The sequence below is a fragment of the Bos mutus genome, chromosome 14 (assembly GCF_027580195.1).
Source record: "Bos mutus isolate GX-2022 chromosome 14, NWIPB_WYAK_1.1, whole genome shotgun sequence".
Taxonomy (NCBI): domain Eukaryota; kingdom Metazoa; phylum Chordata; class Mammalia; order Artiodactyla; family Bovidae; genus Bos; species Bos mutus.
In genome coordinates this window covers 57,357,633-57,369,838 of record NC_091630.1, presented here as the reverse complement: position 1 = coordinate 57,369,838, position 12,206 = coordinate 57,357,633, and the positions used below count along the sequence as shown (strand labels likewise).

Below are 12,206 nucleotides of genomic sequence, written 5' to 3'. Positions count from 1 at the left end.
ATAAAACAGGGGTGGCTGGGGCTGTCTGTCTGGTAGCATCTTACGTTCTGTCCTGGCTCAGCCAGCACAGTCCTTTCGGTATCTACCTGAAAGATAAATGATATTTAAAACATTAAAAAATGTAACTCCTGTAATGGAATTTTTGTTTACCCAGAAGCTGGAATAGAATGCAGCTAGCTCCTTTTGGGGGTTGTTGGGGGGAGAATTGTCAGGACTAATCCTTGAAGAGCTCACTTGTCTTAAATCAGTGATAGCCTCCCCACCGCCCCCCAGCCCCCTACAAAAAAACCCCTGTACACACCTTTCCCTCTGCTGCTGCTGCTGCTGCTAAGTCGCTTCAGCTGTGTCCGACTCTGTGCGACCCCAGAGACGGCAGCCCACCAGGCTCCCCCGTCCCTGGGTTTCTCCAGGCAAGAACAGTGGAGTGGGTTGCCATTTCCTTCTCCAGTGCATGAAAGTGAAAAGTGAATGTGAAGTCACTCAGTCGTGTCCGACTCTTAGCGACCCCATGAACTGCAGCTCACCAGGCTCCTCCATCCGTGGGATTTTCCAGGCAAGAGTACTGGAGTGAGGTGCCATTGCCTTCTCCCTCTAGTTCATAGCATTAATAGCATTGTCTTTTTTAACCATTCAGCCTTAACATATAAGGATTCAAGGACCTGTATCTTACTGGCCAGGATAGATAGCTTATTTGTAATCAGCTAGATTACCTGAGACCCTTAGAGCTGAACTCATTATAAAACCTGCTCCATTCCCACCTGATGCTAACAGTACTGAGTTTGAATTAGAGTTTTCTTGAATCATTGTAGCAGTTTTGAAAAAAGAAACCCAACCCTCAGTATCTAACAAAAGTAACTGTCTTGTAGGATGGCGCCAAGCATTATGAAAAGCTTGATGGATCACACCATTCCTGAGGTTTAGAAGTCATGGCACAGTGGAAACTTCCCAGAAGTTCTCCCGTTTACGTCTTGGGCAACTGACCTTTCTATTATGCACCTGAAGCTTTCTAGGAGCCAGCGAGCATATGCTGCATGAGGACTTCCTGTCTTACAGTAGGGCTGGGAATCTTACTGTTCGATCCAGTATATCTTGTTCAGACATCAAGATAGTTGTAGCCTTACCCTGGTTTTACAGTTGAAAAGACTTTTACAGACTAGCTTCTTTACTGGAAACCTGATGCTTTCACAGCCTTGTGAGTAGAATGACTGCTCCAGGCTCAGCTCTGTTAGAACCATCACCTTGATATCGAGCAGTGCTTAGTTCTGTGCTGTATTTGCATTTTTACTGTCACCATAGTGCATTTAGAATTACTTTTCTTCAGTTCTATGTGTAACACCAGCAAAGTAACACTGGTTTCATTCCATGTAAGCATTATTAGACAGTGTGTGTAGCTGCAAGAGACTTATCGATGATTGTCATTACATTTTATCTACCTTCACTTAATACGCTTGAACTGTCGCCTTAACTAAGTTAAGCATCTAGAATAAAAGCCAAAATGTAACGATTGCTGCCTTTCTAAACCCAGACGCAGTTCTGCATTCGCCTGAGATGTGCACTGGCCCCGCGCAGCCTGACAGTACCTCCCGAGCTAGCACAGCTGCCGATGTGCATTTGAGACTTTCTAATCCTTCCTTGTGTAATGGAACTTCTTTCTTCTAAAAGTAACTGATATCACTTTTTGAGAAATGAAGCACTATATATTTAATGTAAAAATTCTTGTACTAAATAGAATGAACCTTGACTCTTCTTTTCATGTGTAGATTAAGTGGGCTAAGACCTGATTGTGGCATTTACACAGTATGTAACCTAGCTGCCCCGGGACGGTCTCCGGACACTGTCCTGGTCATGTGTTCCATTTCCTGCCTCCTCCCTGCTCAAAGAATGACACATTATCCTGATTTTTTTTTCCCCCCTCTTTGGCTTATGCCTATTCTATTTTAATTAAAAATGTATAAATAAAGTTAAGTTCTAGTCTGTCTGTTATTGCATCATTTGAAAATGTCAGGCTTGTAGGAGAGTCCTCTCCCAGAGTGGCTAACACCCAGGAGCCTGGGACAAGCCCTCTGTGCTGAGAGGCCCTGAGTGTCCAGAGAAGTACCTTCAGCCTGGAAGCCCAGACACACTAGAGGCCGAGCAGCAAGGCCTCAGCGAGCCTGTTGATTTTCCTGGCGACACCCAAGCCATGTTTAACATTCAGGATACACCAGTGGTTTTTAAGTAACAGAGAAAAATCTTACCTTGCATGCTTTCTGTGGTTCAGAGGTTGAATACAAAATAAATCAGTGCTACTGATTCATGGCTTATCTTGTGTGGAATTCAGAAAAGCCAACCCACTCAGGTTTTTCAGTGATGATGTTCCTCGTTATCTGTCTGGACTTGGCTCTGAAGATAGTTCCAGAAGTACAGGATTACACAGTACTAAGGATGGTTTTCTAGAAGGATCAACATTTGAAGTACCTAGTACTTTGTGCCAAGTTATTTAAATAAGAAAATGAGAATTTCATTACAGAAAAATATTTTTAATGTCATAGAAAAGATGAGCATTTAACAGCCATAATGAAATAAACCATTGCTATACACAGTAAACTGTTATAAGAACTGCTAATCCTTGCCCAGGTTCTCAGAATCTGGGGCTAGCAGGTAATAGAAAGTGACCACTCCATGAAAACACACATCCCCAATCCAGCGGGCATGCCACAAGTGTGTCAATTAGAGTGACTTGGCAACAGCGGAGAATACTCAGGTTTTCTTGCAAAGTCCTTAAACTGTTCAGTGCTTTCGGGAGGTTTCCCCCAGCTGGTTTAGTTATCTTTCAGCTGCTCTTTCACCCAGACTCGCTTTCTGATCGTCATAACCCTGGCACAACCGCCTGCCTCACAGATGTTCCCTCCCCAAATCTCCCACATCCTTGTCCGCCTTCGAGGATGACAACTAACAGCTTTCAATGAAGTCACCATGATTTATAAAGTCTAAAACCACAAATTTCTCATGTGGTGAAATTTGTAATTACTGTAATTGCACATTCACCAATTCCTTTAAAAGTTTGGTTTAAAAGTACATTAAATAGAGTTCAAAAACATTCGAGGAAAAGGCACTTAATACTGCAACTTCCAGAACATAATTTGTCTGTCTTCCCCTCCTGTGATGACGCTGCTGCACTGTTCGTTCATCCACATACACGTCACGGCACCTGCGAGGAGAGACACGGGGTTAGGGTGAGCTGCCCAGCTGCCACCACATCGTCTTGTCCTTTGAAACAATCTTTGCCTGAACTCAAGTGCTTAGGACAGGGAACTTGGGAAGACTAGGAGACCACGCAGATGTAAAGCTACAGCTAAAACAGCTGGGAGTCACAGGTGTGTAACATACAAATATTAACACCTACAACAAGTCAGGTATCATGAGGGACAAGTGGGGAACTGGTGTGAGTGTGCTGATTTCCGTTCCTATCAGGTGAGCGGAGGAAGGCAGGCACAGACCTCACTTGAATGTAGTGTTGAGAAGAAATGACCACACAGCAGTGACGGTGGGAAGCGGACGAAGGTGGGCTGTCAACAGTTACTTGTAAGCATCGACCCAAGAATTAACTGTCCTCCAAATGCTCAAAGGGCAAACTTGAAAATGTAAAGAAAACTAAGAAGCCAACAGGCAGAAGGACACAGACGTACACAAGAAAACATCCTTGGATAATAGACACGCCAGGTCACCAGCTGGAGAAGTCCTCCAAGGAGGGGACCTGGGAGGTGGAAGTCACTGGGAGCAAGACTGTTTTCTCTGTAATTTATTATTTTTTTTTTTTTTTGGTGACAAGGCATGCAGGATCTTAGTTCCTGGACCAGGATTGAACCTGTGCCCCATGTGGCAGAACCACTGAGTCCTAACCACTGGACACCAGGGAAGTTGCCTGTTTTTTAAAAACTTATTTGGGTCACAGTTGAAGCATGTGGGCTCTAATTCCCTGACCAGGAATCAAACCTGGTCCCTCTGCATTCTCTTAGCCACTGAACCACTAAGAAAGTTGCTTTTATATATATATAAAAAAATCTCTATGCATGTGTTTAAAAAATCTATACCTTTTACTTTTTTTTCCTCTCTATATAGAAGTTAATGTAAAAACTTTCCATTTTGGAGTCAAATGTCTGCCAACACAGATCTAAATCCTGAAAGAACCAAGAGATTCAGGTGGCCAGGCTGGCCAGGACCTGGAGGGGAACGTTCACAGCACAGAGGTCCCCGGGGGCTTGTAACCTGCGAAGAGCGTGTTCTCTGGTGGGAAAGGAGGCACTGGAGCATGTAGGGAGAAGAGGCAGGTCAGCGGGAGACACCTTACCCGAGTGGCCCTGGATCCTCTTGCTGACCCTTCCCCCAAGGAGGTCCCAGACGAGCAGCTCCCCAGACTGACTCCCAGATACGACGGAGTTTCCATCCCAGAGAAAGCACCTGCAAGAAGGATTTGGAAGTCATCCCTCGTCAGGAAGGAAGGGCTAGAGCAGGCCCAGAGTGGTGACTGCGAGCCTGTCTGTAAACGTCTTCATCATGAGTAACCCGAGAGTACCTCTGGGGCTCGTCCGCAGTCAGAGAAGAGATGAGCATTCCTGTCTGCACGTCGATAACGTTCAGACGGCTGTCGGCTCCTGTGCTCAGGACGTGGCGACTGTCTGCAACACAGGGCAGGACAAGGTGCAGGTTACGGCTTTAGACCATCTGAGATTTCACTTCTGAGTCCAGGAGCCCAATGTTCACGTGAGTTATTTGTTGTATTAACCAATGAGGACTAACTTCTCTGTGAAAAACTTCTGTGTTTAAGGCACTGGGCTGATGACCCTTTGGTGTGAATTCATAAATTAATTTCTCCAGTGATTTGAGCAATTAACAAGAATATCTGATACAGCTTTTCTAATAGGTACACATGCTATATGCACTGTGTTCTCCCACAAAGCAGCCTTAACCCACAGGCAAAACCCCTTTTATCAGCAAATAGCATTTTTGTCATTTAGTTGTTCAGTCATGTCTAACTATTTGTGACCCCATGGACTGTAGCCTGCCAGGCTCCTCTGTCCATGGGATTCTCCAGGCAAGAATACTGGAGTGGGTTGCCATTTCCTTCTCCAGGGGAATCTTCCTGACCCAGGGATCGAACCTGCATCTCCTGCATTGGCAGGCTGATTCTTTACCACTGAGCCTCCTGGAAAACTGTGTTTACATTCTTATTTATTTCAAAATAGTAATTCCAGTTCCCCTGGTATCATCTGTATTAAAAAAGGATGCTACCTGGGCTGAAAGCAGTGTCGCCCACAGTCCCCTCATGACATGGAATCTGGTGTAACAGGGTGGCCGTGGTGAGGTCCCAGATGGTCAGTGTGCCTTCCTTGGTGCCCGAGGCCAGCAGTGTGCCGGCAGCGTTCAAACTGATCGTATCCACCTGGAGAAGGAAGCACACGCAGTAGTCCATCAGAGCCACGGTCATGAAGCTGTGTTTCTCAGCCCGTTCTTTCAGCACCACCTATTTACAAGTGAAATCTTCATAGGCCAGTGACTACAATGAAGTGTTACTGGAAAATGCTGTTTGACAAAGAGCCTAAAATTGACCGACTCAGAATAGTGACTCCATGCGTGACAAGTGGCAGGGCATGCCAGGCTGCCTGAAGCACAGGGGCTCCATGAGGATGTGGGGGGTTTGGGGGAACTGGGGAATCTCAAGGTTGGCTAAACTACATCCTGTATAAATATTCCTCAACCCTGGTTATTCTGCTGACCATGAAGATCAGGCAACAGTTCACAGCCTAGAGGGAAGACAATACCACAGGCCTCAGTGCCAGATGCACCATGCCCACGAGGAGACGGACTGAGTGAAGAGGGCGCGGTGCCAGCTGAGTTCTGCCCCTGCTGCGAGCACAGGGCCGAGTAGACACGTCGGTGTCCTCACCCTAGACAGACAGCTTCTTCCACTTAAGGTGTCAGAAACACATCCGGTTGCCCAAATAGTTTGAGGATACCCAGATATTCAATGTCATGCTAGGAAACTGGTCTTGTGGAAATCTGGCTGGAGGGCAGCCAATTCTTAAACAGCAAAACAGGGAAAAACAGGCACAGTGGACTTGGAAACCCAAAGGATCAACTTGAACTGACAGCCCCCGTGCTCTCTTCCAGTGAGCAAAATAAAAGATCAAGCCAAGAACCCGCTTCCCCTGGTGGTTTCCGCTGGGCCCAGGTACTCACGCTGACGTCGTGCTCCAGCTCAGCCAGCAGCTCAAAGTGCTGTTTCCTGGCACACGGCATCTCTGCGGGGATCCCGGACCACACCTGGGATGGGATGCATCGCAGAACACTTCCTTTAAGAGCACTGCTAATGCGCAGCAAACACTCTCCTGACTGACCAACTCCCACTTAATAGCTCCCAACAAAACAAAGCGTCTTAAGGCTGTTTCTCTGGCCTGTGCCTGCACTCTTAACTCTGCCATCGTGCTTCCTGAGGGTCCGCTGTGCCCGGGTCTGCTCCACCCCTTGCACTTACTGTTGTGACTTAAGTACTTTGTGAACTAAAATTGAAGTGCAGAAGTGTAGTCATGTCTATTAAGGTTTTGAGTGCTCAGTCGTGTCTGACTCTTTGCAACCCCGTGGACTGTAGCCCACCAGGCTCCTCTGTCCATGGGATTCCCCAGGCAAGAATACTGGAGTGGGTTGCCATTCCCTTCTCCAGGGGATCTTCTCAACCCAGGGATCGAACCCACGTCTCATGTCTCTTGCATTGGCAGGTGTATTCTTTACCACTAGCACCACCTAGGAAGCCCCATTAAGGTTTTGAGAAAACTCAAAAAGGCAAGTTGGCAAAAAAATTTAGTGGCTCAGATGGTTAGGCATCTGTCTACAATGTGGGAGACCCGGGTTTGATCCCTGGGTCGGGAAGATCCCCTGGAGAAGGAAATGGCAATCCACTACAGTACTCCTGGAAAATCCCATGGACAGGGGAGCCTGGTAGGCTCCATGGGGTCGCAAAGAGTCGGACACGACTGAGCGACTTGACTTTACATGTAGGCAAGAAAATTTACCAACAAAAGTGCCCCCTCTGGGGGAAGCAGAAATGATGAAAAACTTGAAGGAATTCTAATGGTTTTAGGTTCTTGCTTTCTGTTTACATAAAAGCAAACTGGAAACCAAGGATGATGAATGCTGCTGTGGTTCATGCAGCAAAGTTGTGCAAGATTTCAGAGAAAAGGCCAAGTGTGGCCCTGTATCAGTAACGATGAAGGAGTGTGTCTGTATTTTTCAACGATTCTCCACTTATTTTGATACTTTCTGATTCACTGGTCAACTGCTAGCTCACAGCTGCATGAGCTCAGATGGGCCGCTGCGTGTTTCTCTAATGAACCACTAGACCCCCAGTGGAGCGCACATGGCAAGCTCAGGAAAACATCTCCCCACACTGCACACTAAACACACGAAGGGGATAACCTCCATATCCTTCCATACCACTCTATGAAAAGCAGTGAAAAAGTGACTGAACACATCAACAGCAGGGAGTTGAATGGCTTATACTATTTATATTATCCAAACATTTTAATCTAGAAATTATATATAAACCTTCACAGTAGAGTCCCACGATGCAGAATACAGCCTGTTGTCATGCCAACAGATCTTACTAACAGCATCATCATGTCCCATTAATGTGTCCTGGCGTCTTCCAAATGCTATGGAATAAAAATAGCTAAAAGATAATGAGAATTATTAAGACAGCATTCCAGCTCAATGTTAAGATTCTTAAACACATTTTCAAGAAGCATTAGATTGTTTAATTCTACGCTTACTATGGCCCACTGGAATTACAAATCATTTGTTCTCATGTTATCAAACCAAATACTTAAAATGTGAATTTAAAACTAGAAATTTCTGGGTCTGGCTCATCTGTGTTTTCCCCTCAATTTAAAAACTTAAAGAAAAATAGAATCCAACTGGAGAAATTATTAAAGTCAAATAATGTCTGACTCTTTTGTGACCCCTTAGACTATATCCCACCAGACTCCTCTGTCCATGGGATTCTCCAGGCAAGACTACTGGAGTGGGTTGCCATTTCCTTCTCCAGGGGATCCTCCTGGACCAGGGATCGAACTCATATCTCCTGCATTGCAGGCGGATTCTTTACCACTGAGCTGCCAAAGAATCCCATTCAAATCCAACCATCCTCGTCCGTTCCCTGTTGAAAACAGGGAGCCCGTGCTCCCCTCCCTCAGGTCCACATAGGGGGCTACATGGCGTGGGGAGTGAGGGAGGGGCCCGCAGATACATACACGTTATTATCCCAGGAAGAGCTTATGACAGTGGCATCTCCTGGTAAAAGCAAACAGGATGATAAAGCCTGAAATACAAGTGACTCACCATTAATAATTTACAAAAATTAAATGACTCCTTAATGTGATAAAACTATCTGACAAGTTCCCCCCAAAATTAACCCCCAATTCTGGTTATGTTGGTCTTCCTCATATTCATGAAGTTTCTCTTCATCTGGCTAATTCCAGATGCCTCGTTTCCTCCCAAATGTAGAAAAGTGAAAGTGGGTCGAGTGTGCAAGGATCTAGCGTGATGGTTCTCATGGGGTCCAGGCGCCCTCACTGCCCTGGGCTGAGGGACCCCCACTTACATCAGAGTCGGGGGGGTGCAGGTAGGGACTGTCCTTAAGAATCCCAACACCCACTCTGGGTTACAGACTCAGGTGGGGAAGGAAAACTTCTAAAATCTTTAGGGAATTTCAAAATCTTTCGGATGCTTTACATCAACAATAAAATGTGTTTTTTTTTTTTTTTTTTTTTTTTTGCAGAAGAACTGACTTTCTAGTATTAGATATCAACTTAGAAATGCATTAAAAGTTATATAAGTGGCACACATACATTTAGTCTGACAGTTCCAAAAAAGGAATGATCTGTTGAGAATTCTACTGGATAGCAATGTAAGCTTTCTAGGCTACAAATAAAACCACGATAACACGAGAAAGAGGTAACCTGAAAATTTTCTGATTTAATTTACAAGGCATCTACCTAAGGCATTCTGTAGCTACCACACAGAAATAAACCCAATTATCTGGGAAGAAACAAATGTCACGTGTGTGTGTGTGTATAAAGCAAACTGCTCCATGAATTTCCACCATAACACTGATACAAAATGAAAACGAACTCAACTCACCATATTTGAGAATGATATGCTTCTCTGTAGCATCCTGGATTCTTTGGAAAACATCTTCAAGGTGGAATCTAATTTAACAGCAACAAAACAAACGCATCAGAAAGGCTTCCTGACCCTTAGACATGACCAGCACGTGCTGAGGTAATGGGCAAGGTGTCCGAGGGCTGGGTCCCCCACGAGGACTCTCTAGTCTGTGAAGTCTATGACCTATGGCGCCATGACGAGGAGGTCAACTGAGAGCCATGACCAGAGGCAGAGTTAAACCTAATAACTGATAAGACTCTAAAGTTACACATGAGGAAAAGACAAATTTTAGTATTAAAGAGAACCAAAAGATCTTGGCAATGTAAGGTTTTTTTTTTGCCTTTTTTTTTAAGTAGCCACATTATAGAGTGATGTACTGCAGGCTTCCCAGGGGGCTCAGTGGTAAAGAATCTGCCTGCCAACGCAGGAGACCCCAGTTTGATCCCTGGGTTGGGAAGATCCTCTGGAGGAGGAAATGGCAACCCTCTCCAGTATTCTTGTCTGGAGAATTTCATGGACAGAAGCGTCTGGCGGGCTACAGTCCATGGGGGTCACAAGGAGTCAGACACGACTGACTGACTAAACAGCAACCCTAGTGCAGCATTAGCATTTACGGAAGAGAAACACTAACTTTCTAAATAATAAACTGGGGATTAAAATGTCCAAGCTTTTTAATTTTCTTGCCTAACAGAAGCTTTAGAAGTGCATCAAGGTTACCTCTTAAATAAGACTGCAAATTGCAACGTGCTCCAAACACCCATATTTGAAATATGCAACAATATGTTTCCCAACTTGAAAACATACAAACAATAAATAAAAGGTGAGATGAGCTTTAAATCATTTCTTCTTTATAGCACAATCTAATATTTCAACCTACTTTTTGCCAACACCACATGCAGAAGTGTGCTGGGGTGTCAGACAGGAAACTGCCAGCTAGCCTGGCATGTGAAGATGCTTCCTCAACATCAGAGGGTCCCCTCGTTCTGGGGGTGCCCACGCCAGAGGCTGCCACAAGTGGGTCTCCCAGATGATGGGATCGCCTGTGGGATTGCCCACACTCCTAGATACACGCACCTCTGACGAAAAGCTACAACTCCAGGGTGACCGTCAGGGTACATGTAAGTCAGTAATACACATGGAAATATAAATGCACACAGATCAGCAATATGAGCTATTAATAGTGAAGAAACAAACAGAAAATAACAAAAGCTTTTGATTAAAAAGGATGTTGGCAGGTTCACAAAGAAGCCATAGGCTTCATAAGCCTCAGAGGTTTAAAGCCTTGATGCCTGTAAAACTCATGGTTTACAAGGTCAGACAAGTACAGGGAACCTAAGGATTTAACAAACAAACCCAGCTAAGAACGCAGGCTTTGCTAAAAAATAAGGGTTTTTGTCTGGTGTGATGACGGCAGACTGGGGGGACTGGAACCCTGGCCGAGCGTGCCGACTTCCTCCCATGAGCATTGCCATCTGGCCGCCCCCAGCGTGGCCCGTGCACACTGCAGGCGCACTCCCTGGTCCACCGTAGGATCCCTTTCTGGGCTTTGTGGAAATTCTATTTTATGAAATCCAAGGTTGTATTTGACAGAGAAAGGAATGACATGCCAAGGAATGAAAGCCATGGTCCCAGGATCTGAGACCAGCAGCTCTGACCTACTGGAGCGGTGTGGCTGCACAGAATCTGGCCTCAGCTTAATGGAAGAAAAACAGAATTTCCTATGATGAAGACTGAAGCACAGGTAGGCGGTCAGTTACCACTACAAACTCTGTCCAAACCAGGCATCTCAAAGTCCATGAGGGGCAGCTAAGCTCTTCCCCTCTCATCTCCTATCCCTCCTGAGCACCTGCCACAATTCAAATGGGACGCAGATGAGACATGCATCAGTTAATGGCATGTCGTGTAGACTTCCAGGAAAAACAAAGCTGTGGCTAGCAGGAAAAGCCCAAGGCTGAGCCCCTTTTTAGGATGAAAACAGTGAAGTTCTTGTGTGTCACTAAGATACAGTTACCAGACTATCAACCAGCCGGCGCAGGGCTTCTGCAGGATTCTGACAATGTACAGGCACATTAACAGTGTTTGAATTAGATTTTTGAACTTAACCCTACAATCAACACCTAATCAAAAAACCGAATTCATACACTACACACCGAGTGACAGAGTGGAAAACACAATCGCACGTCTGCCCCCGCGTGCTGCTGTGCTGCCTCTGGTCACGCCCTCGCGCCCCAGGGAGGGACAGGCCCGCCGCACACTCTTGCTGCCCCGCCCCTTAAAATTCTAGGAAGCTTATCAGCAATAGAAAGGCATTTTCCACTGTCGTTTTTGGCAAATGAACACTGAAATTTTACGTATTATACCGCAAACTAACTGCCCAAATTTTACGTGCCGGTGACACAGCAGGTACAGTCCTGGACTGAGAGACGACGAGACACTTGGACGCTTTATGACTCAAGATAACCCAGCTTTCAGGTAGGAAAACACACCTTGTGAGGTTGTGAAGATGGACGACCCATTGCGGGACACGGCTATTCCAGTGACTGCCCTGTCGGAAAACAAAGTGTCGCGAATTACCATCAACCATGTGCTTGGACGCCGGCGTCCTACAAAAGGCCCTGATTTGAGTGCAAATTCCTGTGACTGTTTTCTTCACAGCATGACTGCTGGACCCATCCCACCTTCCACAAGGCATTAGCAAGTCATGGCTCGGCAATTCCTAATTCTGTTCTGGTGACGCCTATGGCTGGAAAACACCCCCACTCATAGCTCCCAGGCCGCCCTGCGGGAAGGCTGCCCCACGTCTGCCCACTAGAGAACCAGTGACGCTCGCTGACCACCACGGAAACGCCTCCGTGTGGTCATTTCACTTGCTTGGTCACTTAGCATCTGTTCCATGATGATGCTGTTTTGGTCCTGAGAAGGGCTGGGACCCAGGACCCTCTGCTGCAATGCTGGTACCTGGACAAACATCTCCTCCAACAACAAAATGCAAAGAAACTATAACGGAC

General features: G+C 45.9%; 2 protein-coding genes across 4 annotated transcripts in view; one reads left to right on the top strand and one right to left on the bottom strand.

Moving 5' to 3' along the window:
- Positions 1–1,976, top strand: part of SDCBP (syndecan binding protein) — a 53,306-nt gene extending 51,330 nt beyond the window's left edge. For all 3 annotated transcript variants that reach the window (XM_070382373.1, XM_070382372.1, XM_005889168.3), the window contains exon 9: positions 867–1,976. In XM_070382373.1, the coding sequence (XP_070238474.1) occupies positions 867–921 (55 nt within the window). In that variant the 3' untranslated portion in view covers positions 922–1,976. The remainder of the gene's footprint in view (positions 1–866) is intronic.
- A 518-nt stretch (positions 1,977–2,494) lies between these two features.
- NSMAF (neutral sphingomyelinase activation associated factor) overlaps positions 2,495–12,206 on the bottom strand; it is a 66,440-nt gene continuing 56,728 nt past the window's right edge. The window contains 9 exon segments of the mRNA XM_070382371.1: positions 2,495–3,190; positions 4,331–4,440; positions 4,556–4,658; positions 5,272–5,422; positions 6,220–6,303; positions 7,582–7,705; positions 8,286–8,353; positions 9,175–9,242; positions 11,685–11,743. Of these exon segments, the coding sequence (XP_070238472.1) occupies positions 3,096–3,190; positions 4,331–4,440; positions 4,556–4,658; positions 5,272–5,422; positions 6,220–6,303; positions 7,582–7,705; positions 8,286–8,353; positions 9,175–9,242; positions 11,685–11,743 (862 nt within the window). The 3' untranslated portion in view covers positions 2,495–3,095.